The sequence below is a fragment of the Staurois parvus genome, unplaced genomic scaffold (genome assembly GCF_062004578.1).
Source record: "Staurois parvus isolate SC_StPar_1 unplaced genomic scaffold, SC_StPar_1.0 ptg000181l, whole genome shotgun sequence".
Classification (NCBI taxonomy): domain Eukaryota; kingdom Metazoa; phylum Chordata; class Amphibia; order Anura; family Ranidae; genus Staurois; species Staurois parvus.
In genome coordinates this window covers 3262333-3286503 of record NW_028317977.1, presented here as the reverse complement: position 1 = coordinate 3286503, position 24171 = coordinate 3262333, and the positions used below count along the sequence as shown (strand labels likewise).

Below are 24171 nucleotides of genomic sequence, written 5' to 3'. Positions count from 1 at the left end.
GAGAAGTCAGGTCTAACCAGCATTTTTACACAGTGTGGAGGATTAACCCCTTAGGATCCATAGTGAGTATAAGAAGAATGCTTTACTGCATATACAGACTGATTTTACTGTTGTGGGTTTAGTAACACTTTAAGGGGGAAGAATGAGTTTATTAGGGCTGATTAGGGTAAGCTAACAGTTAAATAGAGGTTGAAAAGAAACTAATTGTATTTACAAAAAAGGCTGGCTTAACTGATATCATATGCATATCAAAGATAATCATTCTGATCTGCAAATGGATGGAAGAGCGTAAATACAAAACAACAATAATCCAGAATTTTGCATCTTTTTTTTTTTTACAGCAGCTGCTGTAATAACTGCTGTATAACATGGCAATTCCTAGACTTGCTGGCAAATGCAGTGGGGAAGTGGCAGTAGAGAAAAGAACTTGCCATGCTACATGGCATACAACTACATGGTATACAACCCAGTCATGTAAGACGTAAACCCTAGGGAACTCAGGAAAATCGCAATAAAAATCATTCTTGGTATTCAATCGTTTATGAGAGATGTTATCAATATGATGAGTTTCAATCATAAAAAACTCACATGCAGTTTTTATGTTCGCCAGGACAATTAATAATTAGTCTCGGTTATGGCTGCCTTTGGTTTCTTTCACACGGAGTGGTATTTGCTCTGTGTGCAGGGGATCCATGAGCAGATACCCTGCTGAATCAGAGTGAAACACAACAGATGTCAGTTTTTTTACATCCGTGCACGTTCAGTTTGTGCCCCGCAGACAAGGGTGGACCCAAGACAGCTGTATGGGTGGCTGGATGTAAACAGTCTCCGCTGTCTGTTTACATCAGGCTACCTCCGATCCATCACATTTAGGACACAGTCCTTATCCATTTTTCTTTTCCAGACCTAGATGGACTCGAAGGTAGGAGGGTGTAATTGGACATCATTCTGTTTACACCTGTCTGTTCATAGGGCTTCATGAAGCTACTGATCAGGTCCACCTGAGAGACCTGATCAGAAAACCCATGTGAAAGGGCCCTTGGGAGTGAAGTCGACCCTGTTCAGGATCTCTAAAAATTAAATATACTGCCCATAAGCTGGAAATCGTTGCTTTCACCAGAGAGACCAGTGTTTTGCTATGTGATATATCCTCATGAAAAGTTGTTGAATCAAAAAATATTTTAATACAGTTTTATATGTATGTATACACAATGGAATTTATATTGCAGACACAGTACCTTTACCTAGCATATAGCAAATATATTAATATTAAGTGCACAGGGCATAAGATAGGATTCTGTAGAAATGTAAATGCATAGCATGTTTACATGTTTAATTTAATGCTTATGTATAAGGATTAGATTCTTTTTTCATCTTGGATAGAGTAAAGGAGGGTTATAACTCCTATCGAGTCTTTTCCATCTGTGTCTCATTGGGGAGATTTCTATTCACTTCCTGTCCCATAGCCACAACAGGAAGTAAGGGGAATGCCCTCTAAAGTGAAGTGTCCCTGGCTGTCACCAGGGTCACCAGAACTAGTGTCCCTATTGGAAGATTTCCTCCTTATTACTGTTCTGGGAATCATCCAAAACTTGGGATTTTTTCTTACTTTCAATGATAATGGTAAACAGGAAAAAGGTGATACCGGCAACAAAAATCTGACAGGTGATAAAATTCTTCTCCACTCTGTCAAAAACTTAAGAAAATGTTTTATTTTTAGTTATGGTTTGAGTATTAAACATATAGGGGTTGATTTACTAAAACTGGAGAGTGCAAAATCTGGTGCAGCTGTGTATGGTAGCCAATCAGCTTCTAACTTCAGCATGTAAGCATTTTAGAACTAGTTAGGTGCTGCTCCGGAGGGGAGGGCTGGAGTTACTTCCCAGGTTTTTCATGTGGCAGGATCTTTCAGTCTGACCCACTGCTCCTATGGATATAAACAGGGACAGTGGTCCACAGCCAGGAGACCCTAGAGAAAGAAAGAAGCTCCCCTGAAGGAGTTCGAGAGCATGGCCGCCTAAGCACCTGAAAGGTGTGAAAGCCACCCAACCTGGGGTTTTTTCCGCCCCAAAGATACCAGCTACTGGGGATTGCCACTAATGGACCTTTATTCGCATGTACATGGGGACAGCACATAGCCTGATTAGGAGTAGGGATCAGGGACTTAGGGATAATGACTTTTATTGAAGTTCGGTTGGATTGTCCTGTCTGCTTTGTACTCTTTTGAGCTGTGCATGATTTTCTATAGTAAAATGTTGAAACCTTTTGCCTGGTCTGAAGTCCTTGAAAGGAGTGCAGTGCAAGTAACTGGCAACTACAGAGGTCAGACAAAAATATGGAGACACTACATGAGTTTCAATGGGGGTCTGAGATTGAGCTCTCTAGTCACTTTTACAGCAGTTGTTTTCTTATTTTGGGTCACAATTCTGCACAATGTCCTTTTTTTTGCTTTCAGCCAGTTGACCGCTTATCAGATGACGCTTTCTCAGAAACTGTACATGCCATCATAACCTTTGATACTGTACCTCGCAACACGGCAACTTCAGTCATAGAGGCACCAGCTAAGTGTGCACCAACAATTTGCCCTCTTTGAAACTCAGTCAGTTCTGACTCCGTATTATTAGCAGCGCATTCAGTAAATGACAAAAGTGAGGCTTTCCACCTGTTAGCTATGTGTCTCATCACACAGAAGCAAAAGAAGGTTACATCACTTACGCTTTCAGCGCAAAACTTGTCGTTACTTTCACACCTGCAAATCATGTAGTGTTTCCATATTTTTGTCCAACCCCTGTATGGCCTAAGGTTTGGGTCACTAGCACATGGTGTATGAAGAGTCATCGGGATACATTACTACATGTGGTTGCCATAAGCTATGAAGATACAGTCAGCAAGCAGATAACATGTACCTGTTAGTTGAAATTGCTTCTAGTTGTGAGGGATAATGCACCACATTCCAATTCCCCTAGCAACCAGAGCAGAACTGCATTGCAGAGGTCCCCATGATGTACAGAAGTAAGGCAGTTGAAGAGTCAAAGTCAAGTGCACAATGGAGCCAGTGGCACAGTTAAAGTCAAGTCAACGCTGAACAGTTGGCTGTGGTCAGTGTTCGGCACGGCCCACCTAATTGCAAGTTACAATGGGAAGATTTACATGGTGACCCAAGAATTAACTGGAGAACAGTTGTCATTCAAGTGTACATGGTGTGTGTTCATCTCTAAGAGTAGAGGGCTGCCTTAAGGTTGAGTATTTCTTGATGGCAAGCTCAGCCTTGTCCCTGGGCATTGGTGAAAATCGCACTAGAGTAAAGGTACCCCCCCCATATATGTGAAGTCCTCTGTGACCCAGCTTTGGTGCCCAACGAGTTAATTGAGGGACTTGGAGGATGGTCCGTTATCAGCTACCCTTTACCCCACGGGCCGACAAGCTAGTTCAATTGCTCTCTATGCACTGTTGTTGTTGTAGTCTGAAGGCCACATGAAGTTTGGAGGTCTTTAGCTATTGACTCTGTAGACAGTTGGCGACTTCTGCGCACTGTGCGCTTCAGCATGTGAAGACCCTGCTTTGTCACTCTATGTGGCCTACCACTTTGTGGCTAAGTTGCTGTTGTTCCCAGTGCTTCCACTTTGTTCTAACAGTTAATGGTGGAATATTTAGTAGCAAGGAAATTTCACAGATGGACTTATTGCACAAGTGGCAACCTATCATGGTACCACACTTGAATTCACTGAGCTCCTGAGAGCGACCCATTCTTTCACAAATGTTTGTAGAAGCAGTCTGCATTCCTAGGTGCTTGATTTTATAGACCTGTGGCCATGGAGATGATTGGAACACCTGAATCCAATTATTTGGAGGGGTATCCCAATACTTTTGGCAATATAGTGTATATCAGACTCCTACCCAGGCATGCAGCCTAGATGGCCTGAAATTAAGGGAGAAGTGAGCATACACTACTCCTTCCTTCACTCCTGAACCATACAAGCCACACGCCCTGAAGGAAAAACAAAACAAGCAAAAAGACGGTTTAGCCCCGCCTCAAAATTTATGGTATGGATTTTAAGAAAGACTCCATGCAAAAAAGAAAAAAAAGTGTGTGATGTTCCTCTGGAAATCCTCAAAGCACAATGTTAACAGGGATGTAACACCCTCCCATTTATTGGATGTTAGATACATTTAGTTTTTTGGGTCCTGCTGTAATCAAAGGAGCTGGGATTGTTTAGTATGGTCTGTTCAAGGCTTCTCACAGACTGGGCATTTGTTTGCTTCCCCCTGCCTTTAGAAGAAGCTTCTAGAGTTTAGGGAGGGAGAATTCAAATGCCTAGCCTGAATATTGAGTACGGTCTGGCCAATCCCTGGGGAGGTGTGCCCAGAAGCTGGGTTACTGGTAAATAATCTGGTGGATGGACTTTTTCCCCCTGTGGGGATGGATCCACATACTGAGAGGAAGGGAGGACTGCTTGTACATTCTACAGGTGCGCCACCTTTTGTGCAGCTTTAAGGCATCCCCAAAAACATGTTATTCAAACTATTTGTATATTTTTAATGTTGCCTTTTAAGCAGCACCTACTCCCTGCTGAATGCAATTATTTTTTTTTTTTTGCATTTGCACATGTCCCCCATGGCAGTGTCCAACAGCTACCTGTGTAATTTTGTTTTATCAAAAAGGGCAAAAAAAATGACAGGGTTCAGCTCCCATTGACCTCACTGGGGTTTGAGCGCTATGTTTGGGGTTTGTGGATTTGCCGCTGGGTTCCATCATCATCCAGCATATCAAACATTGCTTGGTTTGCCCATCACTTGTATTGACCAGGCATGCTGCCACTGCAGTGCATGTCAAGGACATGACTATGTTGTCTGCCAGGAATGACTAGATCACAAATCTTGTTGAATAGAGCTAAAATCTTTTGATGGGTAAATGATTTCACATATACAATATGTGTTGCACCTATATATAGAGCATGCTTACCAGTATCCATTGTGTTAAATCAAAATGTTTTGCAGAATTGTAAAAAAGATAATCTGTAGATATAACTGTTATTAGTAGATATATTTATGTTATTTTCTCTTTTTTATTCTCTTCAGGGCTGGAGTAACAGGAATGTATTACGAGTACGTGGATGTAAAAAGCTGCCAAGATGTTATACATCTTTACCACTTACTGTGGTCTGTTACTATACTGAACATAGTGGGTTTATTCCTGGGTATTATAACAGCTGCAGTACTTGGAGGATTTAAAGACATGGTATGTAGATACCTTTTTTTCTTTGCACTACTAATTTCAAAATTACCATCTGTCTGCAAATTAATTCAGTCTGTTACTAAAGTACTGTTTGATGAAACTGATGTTTTTACATACCTTTATCCAAATCCTGCCCCTTCTTGGCAGCCCTTTAACCATGTTTTAACACCAGGAGGTGGGGCGGACTTCCTGATGATTGGTTGGGTGTCAGTGATCACATGACCTGAAGCTTGTCCTGCTGGCTTCTTATCGCAAAGAGAGACCAAGAGCATGCTCTCAGCACAGAAACATTGGCCACCATGGAAGCATATGTGCAGGGGCGGATTGACAACTCATGGGGCCCCCGGGCAATAGGGGACCATGGGGTCCCTGTGTCCTTGCCCACACTCAAAGCACACCCAAAAAAGCCTATAAAAAGGTAACAAGCATTTCATGGGGCCCCCTACTGACCCTGGGCCCTCGGGCAGTGCCCGAGTGCTCGAATGGTCAGTCCGCCCCTGCATATGTGTATTTAAGACATTAAAGCCCAACCTGCTTGCCTCTGCACATATGTATTACATGGATGGCAAAATGTTAAAGTGACTTGGTTTCTAAAATAATACTGAGCAACAAAGTGCCCACTGCTGCCAAACTGTGCTGTATTGAAAATAAACCATACTGAAGAGTCTTTAGCATTCAGAAACTTACTGGCATATCAGATGCCTGGCTCCTCCACTGCACCCAGTGATTTGATCTGCGAGCCCCTTCATCACTACTATGGTCTGTAATGATGTATGAACTGTTGGAGGAACCTCAGATAACAGTAAGGGGTCATGAATACAATATTGCTGTATTCTGCGATACAGATTGGAGGCACGGGAGAGATATAGGAAGTATGAATTCTTTTAGTTTTAAATAGTTATTGTACCAGCAGGGTGACTTGTTGAGTGTCCAAATGGTTATGTACATCCAAAGAGTAAAGGGTTAAGCACATGGTGATGGCTGCAATAGCAGTTGAAAAGTGAAAGTGTATAGGCTATATAGCCAGCAATCACTTTCACAGTGTGGTTAGTGCACCTATCGGGTGCTTGGGATCACATCTGGGGGTTTCAACATGGTGGGTGAGAGGAGACCGAAGAAAATATGTTCTTCAATGTCCTCTGCCCATAGTGAAACCGGAAGTGACAATAATTTTGTCACTTACAGTTTCAGAGCTATAATCTTCTGGCTGATTCAGCTACAGAAGCATCTAACAGAGCAGACTTCTGCTTGGTTAGAATCTTTGGATGGCAGGGGAAACATCAGGGTCTATCAGACTCCCAGTGTCTCCATAAAAAGCACTTGTCACCTGCCCAATGCTATCACATGGGGTTTGTTAACCTCTTGTGATAGCAATAAAGTTAAATAAAATAAATACAAAAAGGAAAAAAAACACAATTCTAAAAAAAAGTATTAAAAAACATAAAGAATTTAAATGTATTCCTGCTGTCCAGCACGCACCGGCAAACACAAACATGAACGCAGGGTGTGCATGTGTATGTGAACCAAAAATAACACTTCACATGTGAGGTATTGCTGTGAACATTGGAGTGAGAGCAATAATTCTAACACCAGAGCTCGCAATTAACTCTAAACTTTAAAGGCTTTTGGGTATCGTTGCTTGTCACGTTATTATGAACGTGCAAAATTTTAAGACTTGACATGTTTGATATCTATTTACTCAATGCAACCCCATCTTTTATGTTTTGGGTATTATGTTTATGTGTACCAAAATAACGTTTTAATATTTTTTCCTGAAAATATGCGTTTTATAAACAGTTGCACAAATTTGCTGCACCTTAACCACTTCCCGTGTATAGAAACGGCCGGATGGTGGCAGTGCAGGGTCGGGTGGCCGTTTATAAACGGCCTCCCCATACCCTGCTTGTGCGCGCTCCCTGGGAGTGCGCAGCACCGCGATCTGGTGCCCGCTGTGTCCTCCGGACACAGTGGAACACTGATCGTCAGACGGGACCTCTGTGCAAGGTCCCGATCATGTGATCACTGATTGGCCAATCAGTGATCACATGCAGAGTAGTAAGCAAGATGTCACTTCTGACATCATTGCTTACTACGTGTGAAATCTGTGAATGATCACAGAGGTCACATGGTACAAGGCTATTCACAACAGCCTTGTACCGTGTGACCAATCACAGCTCACACAGTAGTTCTCAATGGCTGCAAGAATGCAGCTAGAGTGAAAGAGAAATTATTGCTTTTACAGCGTTTATAGGTGTAAAAGCAATCAGTGTAAAAAAAAAAAAAATCTTCATCACCCATCACCCCCCACAAGTAGTACAGTGTCACCATGGTGCCACTGTACTGCTAGGGTGACAGTATGTAAAAAAAAACAAACATAAATAATAATATAAAAAATGTGAAAAAAAAATGTTTAAAAATTATTGTTTTTGGTTATAAACTAATTTGGGATATCTTTTTTTTTACTAAAAAGATAACGGAATAAATTTTGGCCAAGATTTATGATGAAATACTATTTTTTTGCAAAATTTTATAAGAAAAACATTTTTTTTCAAAATTTTTGGGCTTTTTCATTTACATAGCAAAAAAAAATAAAAATTCCAGTGGTGAATAAATACCACGAAAATAAAGCTTCATCTGTCTCAAAAAAATGCTAAAAAATTTGTATGGGTACAGTGTTGCATGATCGCGCAATTGTCATTCAAAGTGTAATAGCGCTGAAAGCTGAAAATTGGCCTGGACAGGAAGGGGGTAAAAGTGTCTGTACTGGAAGTGATTAAAAAATTACAACTACTATCTTTTTTTCTCTGCTTTAAAAAAAATACTGTTCTGGGACTTTTAATTAATTTTATGGCCAAAAATGCAGATTTTTACATGTGTGCAAAAAATGAAAAATGTCTCTAGTGCCAAAGTGGTTAAATGGGGCAACCACTAAAAGCACTTGGGTAGAAGGTCAGGCTAATGCCCAAACATGTATCTTCTGCCTGTACTAAGCATTCTGTTGGCCGTCCAATTTGTCCTTGCTGAGCAGATGTTTATTTTAGGTGATTTATAATTGTGTACATGTACAGTATGTTTCATGGCACTCTGCTCAAGAAAAATAAATGGGCATTCTCCTTTATTGAAAGAGTACTGACTAATAAATTGGAACTATATGTTGGGATAATTGGTTTAAATTATACATTATAAATTGTAACTTTGTTGTAAGTAGAGAACAGATTGAGATAATGTATATGGTTATAGTTACTTGGATGGCTGATTCTGCTGCTACAAGGTTTTCTAACACAAATAGAAAATAAAGAAGATATTATACTGTGTTTTTAAGGGCTTGGTAGAAGAATTAACATAAACTTTTTTCTCCTTATAGAATCCTGCTATTCCTGCCATTAGTTGTATTGTTGAGACCCCACGCCCTACGGTGCAATACAACACAAGACCACCAGTGCCGTCTTATAATACTTATTATCACAGCACTCCACACCTGCCACCTTATACTGCCTATGACTTACAGGTATGTTGAGACAACTATCTGCAACACAAAGTTTCCAACATTGTACAGAGAGGAAGGGATTTTTAAGGTGCTCAACAGACTTCAAACATTTGATATTGTGCTAAAATCATACAAAACGTTATTCCATATTATCATGTAAAAAAACTACATCACATGTAGTAGTTGTAAGAAATTTTAAACCAACAGGATACTCCATGATACAACCAACTCCTGTTGGTTTTAAATGGAACTTCAATGGAACTAAGGGGATAAGCCCAACCCCTGAAAAACAACCCCACACCATAATCCCCCCTCCACCAAACTTTACATTTGGTACAATGCAGTCAGGCAAGTACTGTTCTCCTGGCAACTGCCAAACCCAGACACGTCCATTGGATTGCCAGACAGAGAAGCGTGATTTTTCACTTCAGAGAACACGTCTCCACTGCTCAGAGTACAGTGGCGGTGTGCTTTACACCACTGCATTTGATGCTTTGCTTTACACTTGGTGATGTAAGGCTTGGATGCAGCTGCTCGGCCATGGAAACCCATTCCATGAAGCTCTCTATGCACTGTTGTTGTGCTAATCTGAAGGCAACATGAAGTTTGGAGATCTTTAGCTATTGAATCTGCAGACAATTGGCGACTTCTGCGCACTTCAGCATGTGCTGACCCTACTCTGTAATTTTACGCGGCCTACCACTTTGTGGTTGAGTTGCTGTTGTTCCCAGTTGCTTCCACTTTGTGTAATTTCCTTGCTATTAAATATTCCACGGTCAACTTTTGGTGGTATTACAACAGATAGACTTATTGCACATCATGGTACCATGCTTGAATTCACTGTGAGTGTCCCAATCTTTCACAAATGTTTGTAGAAGCAGTCTGCATGCCTAGGTGCTTGATTTTATACACCTGTGGCCATGGAGGTGATTGGAACACTTGAATCCAATGATTTGAAGGGCTGGCCCAATACTTTTGGCAATCTAGTGTATGTTCAAAATAGTATGAAGAAATCCCCACCATCTATTTGCGAAGACTGGGATTTGGGCTATTTTTTTAAACAAAAACCAGACATTTTTTATTATAGGTGTGATGAATGTGGTGCCTGACTCCTGCCCTTCTCACCAACTTGCAACAAAGGGCAGGTCAATTTCACACCGCGCTGTCACTTATGTAACAATACCACTCTCAGCGCCACCCTGCACAAAGATTTTCCAGCTCATGGGACCATGGGTTTATGGCTCATGGGATCTAGGTGCCTCAGACAGAGATTGATTGTTTCTGGGTTAATTTAACTAAGCAATTAACTCTTTAAGCTACCACCAGAAGCTCCAGGGATACCAAACACAGAGTATTTCAGATGGGTTTGTCACCCAGAAGATAGGAGACTACTTTCTCCCCTTTGCTATATGCTAGCTTAGTCAGGTATGACCTTGATTTGTTCAGTATGATATTCCCCATTTAAATATATACCTAATAATATTGTGTCTTGTTCCTGTTGGATTTTTTGAATTGTGTGTGGATTTTGTTAAGTTGTGATTTGGGCAGAGGTCTCAGAGAGGCCGCCCTACGCCTAACTGCTTTCTTGGTAGATGTTTTATGGCACGCTATGCATTCCTAGAGCTTTATTTGCCCTACACGTCATGTGTGACAAAAGGACAGGTTTTTCTCATTGTTTTACAATAGGTCAGAGGGAAGTGTTAATCCGTAGAGTTTTTTTTATGATCCATAGAAACAGGCATCCTGCAGGCCTCAATTAGCAGTTTACAGCTCTGACAAAGGCCTGGGTGCTGGTGTCTGTTATCCCTAATTTCAGATAACAGGTTCTTTTGAAGTGTATTAAACGTTAAAGCTATCAATTCCATAGCTTGCAGGAGGAGGGAGGGGGTAAGATCACTGGGCTCATGAAAAACAAAATGGCTTGGACCTTAGCAAGATGGCTGTCGCCTACAGCTTCTATGTGCTTAATGCACAACAATTACAATAGGCATGCACGATTTGTTTTGCAAATAAATATTTAATACAAAGCAAGGTAAACTGGTTGCTTCTGAAACCTCAGAGGAAACCATCTGAAAGGGAATGAGCTCATTTTAATGCATTCTCTTGTGTGTAAATTTCAGTATGAGCTGTGTAAACAAGGGGCCTTTTTAGCAAGAGGTTGGAAAACTGGAAAACATGCTACAAGAAGCCTAAAGCATCACTTGCTGGCTAAATAGGAAATGACAAAATATTGAGATTATTTCATATTTAACTATAAAAAGTAACTTTGTTTTTTCATCTTGACCAAAATAAAGAAACTAAAGATGTACATACCCACATTGTATTCTCTTTCTATCACTTTTAAGCACAATATTCAAATTGGTATTAAACCCAAAAACTAAAATTTTATATATTGCAGCCTACCAATTTTTAGATGTGATGACTGCATTATTTCTTTTAGACTTTATTTTTCTTGTATTTCACCAGGTGATCCAGTCATTAACACACTTGTTGTCGGTGTCTGCATTCTGAATGAATGAATGAAGTAGCAGAGCAGACACCTTTGGACAACAGCATTGTCAGTCTATGAGGAGGGTCGTGTTAAGCTGGGTATACACTTACTGAAATTTGGCTGGTTCAGCAGGAACAAGACAAAATTTGATCCTTGTGTAGCCGTCTCTGTGCAACAGAAGTTTGTCATTAGACTAACTTCTGTTGAATGGTCCTGCTGGAAAACCAGCATTCGATCAGCCACTGCAGCCAATGGCTGCAGCACTGATCAGTGTACTCTGACATGGGGGAATCTAATAATATAATAACGCAGTGGGGGAGATCCCTGGATCTATATTGCTTGTGTGGATGCAGGGATCTGTGAGCTTTTTGTTTTCAACCTGCCAGTTGAAGGAAATAAAAAAAAAAATCAGTGTGTGCACCTAGCTTTAGACTAGCATATTCAGAAGGACTACACTAACAGACTGAAGTTAAACTCCACATAACACGTTATAGACAGTAGCAGCAGTTTCCTTCCTTTTGGGATAAAGGTTTTACATAAATGAATAAAATCTCATCATTGTGAGCACCCCTGTCAGTGTTAAATGGTTTGTCTCAACCCTCTTATTGCTACTTTGTCTGAACAGCTTGGTCTGCTAAAGTAAGTTGAAAAATAACATACTAACTGGTGTTTCACCAGGTGAAAATGAAGGGAAAAAAGATAACTAGGGCTTCCACCACATCTAAAAATTGGCGAGTTGCACCTTATAAAATTTTTGTTTTTGGGTTTAATACCACTTTAGAATTAACAATTCAGTCAGTTTAGATCAGTCTGTTTTAAGGACTGGTTCACATCAGAATGTGGAAAAGGCATGTTCCTGTATGCACTGTATTCAAAATGCACTGCCTTTCCAATTTGCTGCAGGTGCAAATACATTGTTAACAGCACCGCAAATGCAGATTGGAAATGCAGTGCATTTGCAGGCACCAGATCGATCGCATGGTTCTGCAGTAACGTGATTTGGTGCAGTGCATTTTTTCAAAAGTCGTGCATACACTACTTTTTGTGTGGTCCTGTGCAATTTGCAGCCCCTTTAAATGAACTGGTTGCCAAACTGCACTGTTGGGGAACTCACAGAAATCACACAGGAATGCGGACCACATTCCTGTGTGATTCTGGTGTGAATCGGCCCTAAATTTGGGAGTTGTTAAATTAATAAAAAAGAAAAAGTTAAATCCCATGGTCCAAGTAGCTTAAAATCTCACATGTAATTGTGCCTTTAGTATACACTCATCAATTTCCGGATTTTCTATAGTAGTTCTAACTAGGATTTTTTTGGTCTGTTTTTATATATTTGAACTCACAAGTAGTACTTCAAATCTGATCACTCTTGTTTGTTCTACAGCATTCCAACATATTTCCAGCTTCTACACCTTCTGGCTTGTCAGATGATCCTACTTCAACATCGCAATCCGGTCCCAGCTTCATGTGGCCATCCAGTGCTCCACCACGCTATTCCCCACCTTATTTTCCACCAGATGAAAAGCCTCCACCTTACACCCCTTGATCCTCACATGTATGGGGACCTTGTCTCCTTGTCACAGAAATTTTAGGCCAAATGCCTGCCAAATAATATGAACTTTTATATCTCCATGGTATGCATTTAGGATACCTGTGTGGACTGAATGACAGGTGTTGTGTATAATACATGTATATATGTGTGCAAAACACCTAAGATACAACAATGACTTTTTTCACTTCTGCCAAATTCAAAATGCACAGGAACAGCTTTATATGGATGTACTGAAATGGAAAAGATCATTGGATGGTGCATTCATCTCATTGTTGCACTAGTGCTTCTTTTGTAGTGTGTGTACTTTATGTTATTCTGTGTAGTATTTCATGTTTCTTTGTTCTCCACTGGGTGGAAACCTACTGCATGGGAAACCATGCTGGCTCCAGTTGTCTTTGGCTCATGCTTCTCCCTTTCAATCAAAGCACCAGCAATGCAAAAGACAAAGTGGAGAAATTGGCAACATCCAAGCTTTAGTGTTTAATATTAATCGAGGAATCCTCTGAATGTCACTTTTTTTTCAAACAAATCGTTATTATATACTTACATGAAAGACACTGTTTACATTAAAATCCAGGGAAACGATCACTATTATAAGGACTGAATAACCAGGAGTGTCTCATTTTACCATGCAACATTGGTGCCTCTCAACTGTACCATGAGTTAAAAAGGAGATCACTATGTTACTTAAAAATAAAGTCTTAGGTGCAGAAGCACTTTGATCGCAACTTTAAGTCTTGCTGAACTTGTCTTTTCACTGTTAACAGTAATGTTGCCACAAACCTAGGGTCCATGAGTCAACTGTGTGTATTAGGAAAGTGTTCTGGTCCTAACAAAATCCAGATTTCAGCCATTTTGGAGGTTAAATAAAAGATAAAGAAACCAATTGATTGCATTGCTCAAATTTCTCCAAGAAATTCTGTAGTTTTTAGTACTTTTCCTTTACTATCTATAGAACAATTTAGTTTTGTTGCACTTGCTTTGCTTCTAGTGATTATTCCTTCTCTGACTAGTCACATTTAGTAAATTTTGTGCACACAAAATATCATTGCATGCTCTGCAGTAAATGACAACTAATGCCATTGTACAGTACCTATTCTCCCAATGAATAATGCATATGCTAAAAGAATATATCTACATTTCATTTAGCATTCCTGAAAAAAATATCAAATAATACTCAGACAAGCAGATATTACTTTATAGATCTTATTCTACACATAGAAAGGCACTTAAAAGGGGTTGCAAGAAAAAAAAATCCAAGCCATAGAAGTTATTCAGTAGAGGTCAGGGAAGTGCTAGTACCACATCTCAGTTACAAACTGACTTTGGATACAGGTTGGATGCAGGATACCATGCATGAACACTTTTTTTTTCTGATTGCTGTAAATACCCCTTTACTCAAATTAATGGTATTTCAATATTGTGCCTTTGCTATACCTTTAAAGTGTATTTCCACTTTTGCAGCCAAATTGGGATAACACCTACTTTATATTTGTTACTTGTTCCCATTAACATAGCATAACTTAAAAAGGTAAACATTGTTAGCTACCATTTTAACCACTTGCCCTCCAGAGGATTTACTCCACTTCTTGACCAGGCCATTTTTTGCGATATGGCACTGCATTACTTTAACTGACAATTGCGTGGTCATGCAACACTGCAGCCAAATGAAATGTATGTCTTTTTTCCCACAAATGGAGCTTTCTTTCGGTGCTGTTTGATCGCCTCTGCAGTTTTTATTTTTTTGGGCTATAACAAAAAAGAACGACAATTTTGAGAAAAAAAACAATATTTTTGACTTATAAACATATCCAGTAAAAAAAAATTAAAAAAATCACATTTCGTCATAAATTTAGGCCAAAATGTATTCTTTGTCTTTGCTAAAAAAAAATCCCAATACATGTAAATTAATTGGCTTACAAGAAAGTTATAGTCTACAAATGATGGTATATATACTGTAATTTTTCTTGTATACTAGTAATGGCAGTGATCAGCGACTTATAGCGGAACTGCAGCAGGCATTCTGACACTGGGGGGTGTGGACTGACTGTCACTGACATCCCCAGTGACACTAATACAGGGATCAGTGCTAAAAAAAAGCACTGACACTGTACTAATGACCCAGGGCAGAAAAGAGTTAACATCTGGGGCGATCAAAGGGTTAACTGTGTGCTGTGTGTGTTTTGCACTGTCAGCACATTGCTTTGTAAGGCTCTACTAGGCAAAGCCATACAAAGCAGTGTGCTGGAGCTGACAGAGCAGAGATCTGTGTTATTTATATATTGTTTACATACAGACCTGTCCCCCATCAGTGATACTTGGCGATCGCCGGGTGCTGGTGGGGAATCACCGGGCGGGACTCAGAGATCAGCAGCTGAAGCCACCAATGGCAGCATGGGTAGGGCACGTACCCCCTACCCAGAAATGCAAGATCATGTATATATATACGTGATTTTATGCAGCCCTGCAGCAGTATTTCTGCTGTAGGGCAGCGGGCAAGCGGTTAAGTGCTTGCTTAAAACATATTTTCTCTTTTGCAGTCAAATTTAAGAAAATGCCATTATATATTTCTGTGTTCTCATTCACACTTTATTTACTAACCAATCAGTTTCCAGGTTTTATTGAAAAAACTTAAATGAACAAGCTGAGGTTCGAAGCGGATTGGTTTCTATGCAGAAGCGAGCCTGATTTTGCACTCTCCAGTTTTAGTAAATAAACCCCAGTATGCTGATTTTAATATTTCTTACCTTTTAGATATATCTCAGAAAGGGTGTCATAGTTGACTCCAAGGATTTTTTTTTAAATAAAGTTAGAGAGAGAGTCTGTCCCAAGTTTGTCCTTGTACTATGCCTGGCTTTTACACCTTTGACTCTTTTTTTAGGACAGTGTTCAAATCTAGTTACAATTGATAATGAAACTCTGCCTGCACAGTATAGCTAGGGTTAATTGTATCAAACACAGATGCCCAGCCCCCTTGTAAACAAAGAAAACTACCTAGGAGTTTTTCTTTGCTAGAGGGTCCAGAATAGAGCATTTAAAAAGGGTAAGCCACAATTTTTACATGAGTTATGCAAATATGGACGTGTAAAGTAATGTATAGTCGGTGTTATCCTAATTTGAATGCAAAAGTGGAAATATACCTTGAGAATCCTTACATGCTCTCCCTGCTTTGTAATGTTTAGGAGGGGCTGTGGAATAAGATTTAATTAACCCTGCCTGTACTGTGTCTGCAGTTCTTAATTGTCAGCTGTAAAATAGCTTGAAGGGTTAAAAATTAAACAATTGCCCTCCTACATTGTATGTTAATGAGGTATAGCTCACTCTGTGTGGGGACAAAGACACTGTGAGCCCATCCAGAAAGTCTTAGAATCAGTCATGATAGCTTCTCCTTAAACACACATAAAAGGTAAGAATTATTTTAAAAACAATGGTATGTGTGGTATGTGAATAGGAACACTTAGGCCTCATGCACACTGGAGGGCTTTGAAACGGTTGTTAGGGGCATCTGGCCCCTAAACACCCCTGCAGGTTAGCCTACACTCACCGGCCACTTTATTAGGTACACCTGTTCAATTGCTTGGTAACACAAATTGCTAATCAGCCAATCACATGGCAGCAACTCAATGCATTTAGGCATCTAGATGTGATGAAGACAACTTACTGAAGTTCAAACCGAACATCAGAATGGGGAAGAAAGGGGATTTAAGTGACTCTGAACATGGCATGGTTGATGGTGCCAGACGGGCTGGTCTGAGAATTTCAAAAATTGCTGATCTACTGGGATTTTCATGTACAACCATCTCTAGGGTTTACAGAGAATGGTCCAAAAAAGAGAAAATATCCAGTTAGTGGCAGTTGTGTGGATGGAAATGCCTTGTGAGGGCAGAGGAGAATGGGCACTGATTGCTGTGACATTCAGATGGTAGGGTCAGAATTTAGTGTAAACAACATGAAAGCATGGATCCAGCCTGCCTTGTAGCAACGGTTCAGGCTGGTGGTGGTGTAATGGTGTGGGGGATATTTTCTTGGCACTAGCAAGGTGTACTTAATAAACTGGCTGGTGGGTATGTGTCCATGCCCACATAGGCAATTAGAGGCAGAAAAAAACCCCACTTCCAGTGTGTCCAGGAGCAGTGGCATTTTGGCATAAAAAAATGCTAGGCACTTTTAGTGCTTGATCGTTAATTAATTTCAATGGCCAGAACAAATTATTATTCTGGCCATTGAAATTAATTAATGCTCAAGCATTCAATTATTATTCTGGCCAATAAATGAATTAATGCCAAAAAGTGTTTGACGCTCCTAAACAAGTTGCAGATGTTTACAAGCGTCAAGTGTTTTTCTGCCAAAACACCACTGCCAAGAGGAAAGGCACCTATGAGAGATAGTAAAAATGCTCAGTGTGCAAGCAGCCTTATAGTGGATTTTCTCAATTTGATAGCAAAAGTAGAAATACCCATTAACCCTTTTGCTGCGAGGTCTGTACGTCATACGGACCTGACAGCGGGGAGGTTTTACACATACTCCTGAAAGCTGCAGCCACCAGGATTGTGTGTAGAAGAAGAGAGGTGTAAAATGGCGCCGGGAAAGAATCGAATGCAGTGTGAACCATGCTGCATGAGATTCAGTGGAGCACAGGGGAGATAGCCAGGGATTTTTAGACCCCGGATGTCTTAATAAAGAAAACCTGTCACCAAAAATCATCATATAGGGGATCATTTATCCCCTATGCGATGAAAAAAGTTTTAAAGTTACACCCCAGCACATAAAATTGTTCCCCTAAAATTTTTGAGGACTCCCCATCCCATGTTCACGCATATAAGAACGTAAACACACACGTCAGGGGTGCCTACACATGAAGACATTGATTGCGTTACATGTCACAGATCTTCCTCAGAGCCCCCCCTCCCCAAATAAATAAACAATTGTGGATGTAATGTTAGCACTTCCACCTGGCAGTACTAGGGTCATTGGTTCAAATCCCAGTCATGGCACCACCTGCCTGGAGTTTGCATGTTCTCCCTGTGCCTGCGTGGGTTTCCTCCGGGTACTCCGGTTTTCTCCCATACTCCAAAGACATGCTGGTAGGTTAATTGGATCCTGTCAAAATTGGCCCTAGTATGTGTATGTATGAATGTGAGTTAGGGACCTTAGATTGTACACCCCTTAAGGGTTAGGGACTGATGTGAATGTACAATATATATGTGAAGCGCTGTGTAAATTGACGGCGCTATATAAGTACCTGGAATAAATAAATAAATAAATGTAATGGTTACATAGAACAAAGGAGCATATTTAGATTTTCTTAAGCAGCCATAAATAGGATGGCATATGAGGGGGCAAACTTACATCCAATGTCTGACCCCCTCAATTGCTTATAATGTATACCAGGAATGTACTGATGTCTAGCACAATGCATACCGCCTCAACCAAAAAAACTATTTCTTTGAAGTGTAGATTGTACCCTCCAATGCTTCCCCTTCACTGTCTGAAGCTCTGTATTGTGTTCCATAATATTGCACAGGGATTTGAAATCACTGTTGGCCCCATGCCAACCCTTTCAGAAATGAGGGCACTCCTTGTACAGTTGGCTGCAGGAGTAAGTCTATAAATTCAGATAGTTTACATGTAAGACAGCACAGTGGCTAAGTGGTTAGCACTTCCGCCTGGCAGTACTAGGGTCGTTGGTTTGAATCCCAACCACGGCACCACCTGCCTGGAGTTTGCATGTTCTCCCTGTGCCTGCGTGGGTTTCCTCCGGGTACTCCGGTTTCCTTCCACACTTCAAAGACATGTCGGAAGGTTAATTGGCTCCTGTCTAATTTGCCCCTAGTATGTATGAATGTGAGTTAGGGACCTTAGATTGTATGCCCCTTGAGGGTTAGGGACTGATGGGAATGTACAATATATATATGTAAAGCGCTGCGTAAATTGACAGCGCTATATAAGTACCTGAAATAAATAAATGTAAGGTATTCAACCCTTGAGACTATCAGCCTTCCTGAGGGGGGTGTTGATGAGACTCTTACAAATCTCAGGCAGGATGTAAATCACTGAAGTATTGGGTATGTTATATTTACAGTATTTTTTGCTCCATAAGACACACCTAGATTCTAGAAGGGGAAAACAAGAAAAAAAAATATTCTGAACCAATGGACTGCAGCCATAGTACAGGAAATGACCAGAGGCTGCGGACACAGTACAGGAGATGACCAGAGACTGCAGACATAGTACAGGAGATAACCAGAGACTGCGGACACAGTACAGGAGATGACCAGAGACTGCGGACACAGTACAGGAGATGACCAGAAACTGCAGACATAGTACGTGAGATGACCAGAGACTGCGGACATACTCCAGGAGACTACTAGAGGCCGCGGACATACTCCAGGAGACTACTAGAGGCCGCGGACATACTCCAGGAGACTACTAGAGGCCGCGGACATACTCCAGGAGACTACTAGAGGCCGCGGACATACTCCAGGAGACTACTAGAGGCCGCGGACATACTCCAGATGACCAGAGACCACGGACATAGTACAGGAGATGACCAGAGACCGCGGACATAGTACAGGAGATGACCAGAGACCGCGGACATAGTACAGGAGATGACCAGAGACCGCGGACATAGTACAGGAGATGACCAGAGACCGGGGACATAGTACAGGAGATGACCAGAGACCGGGGACATAGAACAGGAGATGACCAGAGACCGGGGACATAGTACAGGAGATTACCAGAGACCGCGGACATAGTACAGGAGATGACCAGAGACCGGGGACATAGTACAGGAGATGACCAGAGACTGCGGACATAGTACAGGAGATGACCAGAGACTGCGGACATAGTACAGGAGATGACCAGAGACCGCGGACATAGTACAGGAGATGACCAGAGACCGCGGACATAGTACAGGAGATGACCAGAGACCGGGGACATAGTACAGGAGATGACCAGAGACTGCGGACATAGTACAGGAGATGACCAGAGACTGCGGACATAGTACAGGAGATGACCAGAGACTGCGGACACAGTACAGGAGATGACCAGAGACTGCGGACACAGTACAGGAGATGACCAGAGACTGCGGACACAGTACAGGGGATGAACAGAGACTGCGGACACACTACAGGGGATGAACAGAGACTGCGGACACACTACAGGAGATGAACAGAGACTGCGGACACACTACAGGAGATGACCAGAGACTGCGGACACACTACAGGAGATGAACAGAGACTGCGGACACACTACAGGAGATGACCAGAGACTGCGGACACACTACAGGAGATGACCAGAGACTGCGCACACAGTACAGGAGATGACCAGAGACTGCGGACATAGTACAGGAGATGACCAGAGACTGCAGACCTTTGGGGAGTGGGTACCTGAATTTCTCCGGTACCCGCTCCCACTTCCCCAGAGCGATCCTCCCCGTAGTCTTGTGGGACACATGACAGGTCCCAGAAGACTACAGGTGACCATTCACAAAAAGCAGCGCTTCTCGAGCTTGCGCAGTGGGCACCTGGCTGTGAAGCCGCAAGCTGTCACAGCTGGGTGCCCACACTGAACATGCCAGCGCCAGGGAGAGAAGACGGACGGTGAAAGCAGGACACCGCTGGACCGAGGAACAGGTAGGACCGAGGAGCAGGTTCTTCTGCACAGTAGAGCTGAGCGGCTGGCCCGGTATTCTAACACGGCAGAGGGAATACCGGGATGGCCGCTCCATATGCGCTCCACAAGACGCACAGACATTTCCCCCCATTTTTTTTGGGGAAAAAAGTGGGTCTTATCGAGTGAAAAATACAGTAAGCATTCTTTTACTTTCTCATTAATCCCATCATGTAAGCACTTTTTTTTTCCAATTTAATAATTACCCAAGTAATCCAGCTTATCCAGAAGGTACAGACTAACTTGAGGGGTGGCTATCAATGCATTACACTGTAATATAGGTGAAATGATGTTTAGATAACATTTCCAAATAGGAGCTGAAGGGTGCTTTAAAGTCTTAGAGAAAGCTGTTTCAAGCTTGCTGAATATTTCATAAAAGCTTTGTGTTCACACTGCTCTTATACAAGCTGAAGCCTGTGTGAAATTTTGCAAGCTCCACTCATAACCTTTTTTTAAAGACTTTTGCAGTCTGTTGATGTTACTTGTTACAGTGATAGGATTTATCTTGCAAATTTCTTTTTGATCTTTACCATTTGCCATATTGTGGTCCCAGGAGGGAGAAAAAGAGCACCAAGTACATGAACTTGAAGATTATTTGATACATTGCATATAACAGTAGAATTCCAGGCTAAACCGAACTCGTCTTTAACACCTATGCTGACTAACCTGTGTAAAAAAGATGTATATACTTACCTATTTTCAGCCTGCTCCAGTCATGTGAGCAGACACTCCTTTTCCAGCCAGCAGCATCAGGGGAGAAAAGGTAGCATAGTATCCTATAAATACATTAACTATAGTGGGTATGACTTGAAAAGGGAGCCGACACGCCCCTGAAACACATTGTCATAGTAACTACGCCAACGTGATTCCCTTTTCTCCCATTCGGGACACCTATCTTCCATGATGGTGCGGCGCCGGCTGGACTGGCACATATGCAGTAGGTCCTGTATGCCACACCAAGCAGCGGCCATTACATTGTGGTGAGTACACTGGATGGCCTGTCAGTGCTCCTTGGATACAGCCACCCATAGGTGATCTATTTGGGGATGACCCAGAAGAGGCAAACAGGAACATTGTCTTTGATGTGCCAGATCCTCTTTAACTTACTGTGAGTGCATAAGCTTTTTTAAGAATTGTATTTCACTAAACAGTATCACCCTAAGGCGGGTATCTCTTTTTTTTTTTTTTTCTATGCAGGGGAGAGGAGGGACTGCTATCAGATGGGCCATGGGAGCCCCAGGCATTACCAGCCATTGTTGAATGCTCAGAATTCTCTCAACTGCACATTGGCAGCTTTTGTTTTCTTGGTGTCCCTGGAAATATTAAAAAGGGGGGGGGGGAAAACAAAAAAAAAGCAAAAACAAAATGTTGGACTCCTAAGACATTTGTTTGACATGAATATACTGCTTACTGGCAGTTAATCTCCTATGCCATTAAATTATAGTTTGATATTCTTAGTTTGGTGTTCTTTTTCAACATGCATAATCAAGGAAATGTGTAAGGAGACTGCTATATTAACAAAAGCAAGATTTGCGATCTGAAATAAAATAACCCTCTGATGGGTTAGCAGCAGCTTTATTAAAGTGGTAATAAACAAATTTTTTTAAATTTAATTTGTACCTACAGGTAAGCTTATAATAAAGCCTAACTGTAGGTACAAGGAATATCTCCTAAAAGTGCACTGTTTATGAGATATTCTGTAGCACTGCGGCCAGAGATGTCACTGGCGCATGCGCACTGCGCTCCAAAAGGATGGCATACTGAGTTTGCAATCCCTTCAGAGTGTTGTGCTGTGATCGTGGCTCCCGTGTGCATGCACGAGAGTGACTTCATTGCAGCTCGGCCATACAAACGGCCACAGCCCACAAACCCACCACTGGAGTGCTTCGTTTTGGGGTAAGTCTTTCATAATGTACTAGTATGCGATGCATACTAGCACATGACTGTCTTGCAGGGTGATTTTTTTTTTTTTTTTAAATCAGCCTTTACTCCTGCTTTTAATCCTTGGGATAGTTTTTCAGGCATTTCTGATATACAAAATCTGTAGGGGTTCAAATAATTATTTTTGCCACTGTATGTTTGCCCACTTACAAAGAAATGAAGGGTCTATAATTTTTATCATAGGTGTATTTTAAATGATAGAGACAGAATATCAACCAAAAATCCCAAAAGAAAACTCGATACAAATGCTATACATTGAGTTGCAGTTCAGTGAGTAAAATAAGCATTTGATCCCCTACCAAACAAAAATAATTCTGACTCCCACAGACTGGCAAATGTGCTCATGTGGTACAAAGATTTGTCCTTTTAATTTAATATGGTGCTCTGAATGACAACTCGTTATGTGTATATAAACACCTGTCCACTGAATCTCTCTTCCATTCAAACCTCACCATCATGGGCAAGATCAAAAAGCTGTCAGGGACAAGACTGTAGACCTGCACAAAGCTGGAATGGGCTACAAGACCATCAGCAAGAAGCTTGGTGAGAAGGAGACAACTGTTGGAGCAATTACTCGCAAATGGAAGAAATACAAAATAACCATCAATTTACCACAGTCTGGAGCTCTATGCAAGATTTCATCTCATTGAGCTCTTTGACATTAACTCAACTTGCCGTGTTTGGAGGAAGAAAAATATGCTGACTATGACCCTAAGAATACCATCCCTTCAGTCAAGCACAGAGGTGGAAACATTATGCTTTGAGGCTGTTTCTCTGCTAAAGGTACAGGCCGACTTTGCGGCATTGAGGGGCAAATGGACAGGGCCATGTATTGTAAAATCTTGGATGAGAAAATTTTTCCCTCAGCCAGAACACTGAAGATGGGTCAGGGATGGGTCTTCCAGCATGACGATGACCCAACACATACCACCAAGGCAACAATGGAGTGGCTCAAGAAGAAGCACATTAAGGTCGTAGAGTGGCCTAAGGATTGAGAGAAGATCTATAAAGAAGAGTGGACCAAAATCTCTCCTGTTAACCAACTACAAGAAATCCCTTACATCTGTGCTTGCCAACAAGGGTTTCTAAGTCATGTTTTGCTTGGGGATCAAATACTAATTTTACTTACTGAACTGCAACTCCATTTATAACATTTGTATCGTGTTTTATCTGGATATTTGGTTGATAATTTGTCTCATTCATTTAAAATACACCATTGTTAAAAATTATAGACCATTTCTTGTAAGTGGACAAACTTACAAAATCTGCAGTTGATCAAATAATTATTTCCCCCACTGTAAGGCTGTACATTTGATTAGTAGTCTTGGCTTCAGGTCCTAGGCTACATTTCCAGAGAAGACAGTCTGATTTATTGAAGAGTCGAGAATCTTGACTCAAAAATTGCGTGAAGATTAACTGTTTATTTCATCTGCACATGACTGGATATTCATAGTTAATACAACTACAATTTATTGAGTAAAGATTCTCAGTTCCTTTAGGCTTCATTTACAACATGAATGTACCAACTGTTTGAAGTCTAAGTAAATCAACCCCAGTGGAGTTTGTTTTTTCCCGTGTTTGAATGTGCATTTGCATCAGGTGCTTTGGTTTGACGTTAGTATGGGTGTGTGCATTACTTTTTAAGTGGAACTGAACTCTAAACATTATAAAAACGCCAGTGGCGTTAGCTGTAAAATGCTGCATTAAAACCATGAGTTTGGTAGTGTTTTTGCGTTAGCTTTTTTTTCAGTGTTTGCGTTTTTTTTTAGCAAAATTATACTCCCACAAAATCT

The 24171-nt window shown here is 41.2% G+C and overlaps 1 protein-coding gene across 1 annotated transcript in view; it reads left to right on the top strand.

The window, feature by feature from the left end:
* Positions 1-13652, top strand: part of TMEM255A (transmembrane protein 255A) — an 80733-nt gene extending 67081 nt beyond the window's left edge. The window contains exons 7-9 of the mRNA XM_089677214.1: positions 5080-5239; positions 8601-8744; positions 12599-13652. Of these exons, the coding sequence (XP_089533340.1) occupies positions 5080-5239; positions 8601-8744; positions 12599-12760 (466 nt within the window). The 3' untranslated portion in view covers positions 12761-13652. The remainder of the gene's footprint in view (positions 1-5079; positions 5240-8600; positions 8745-12598) is intronic.
* Positions 13653-24171: the final 10519 nt, after the last annotated feature.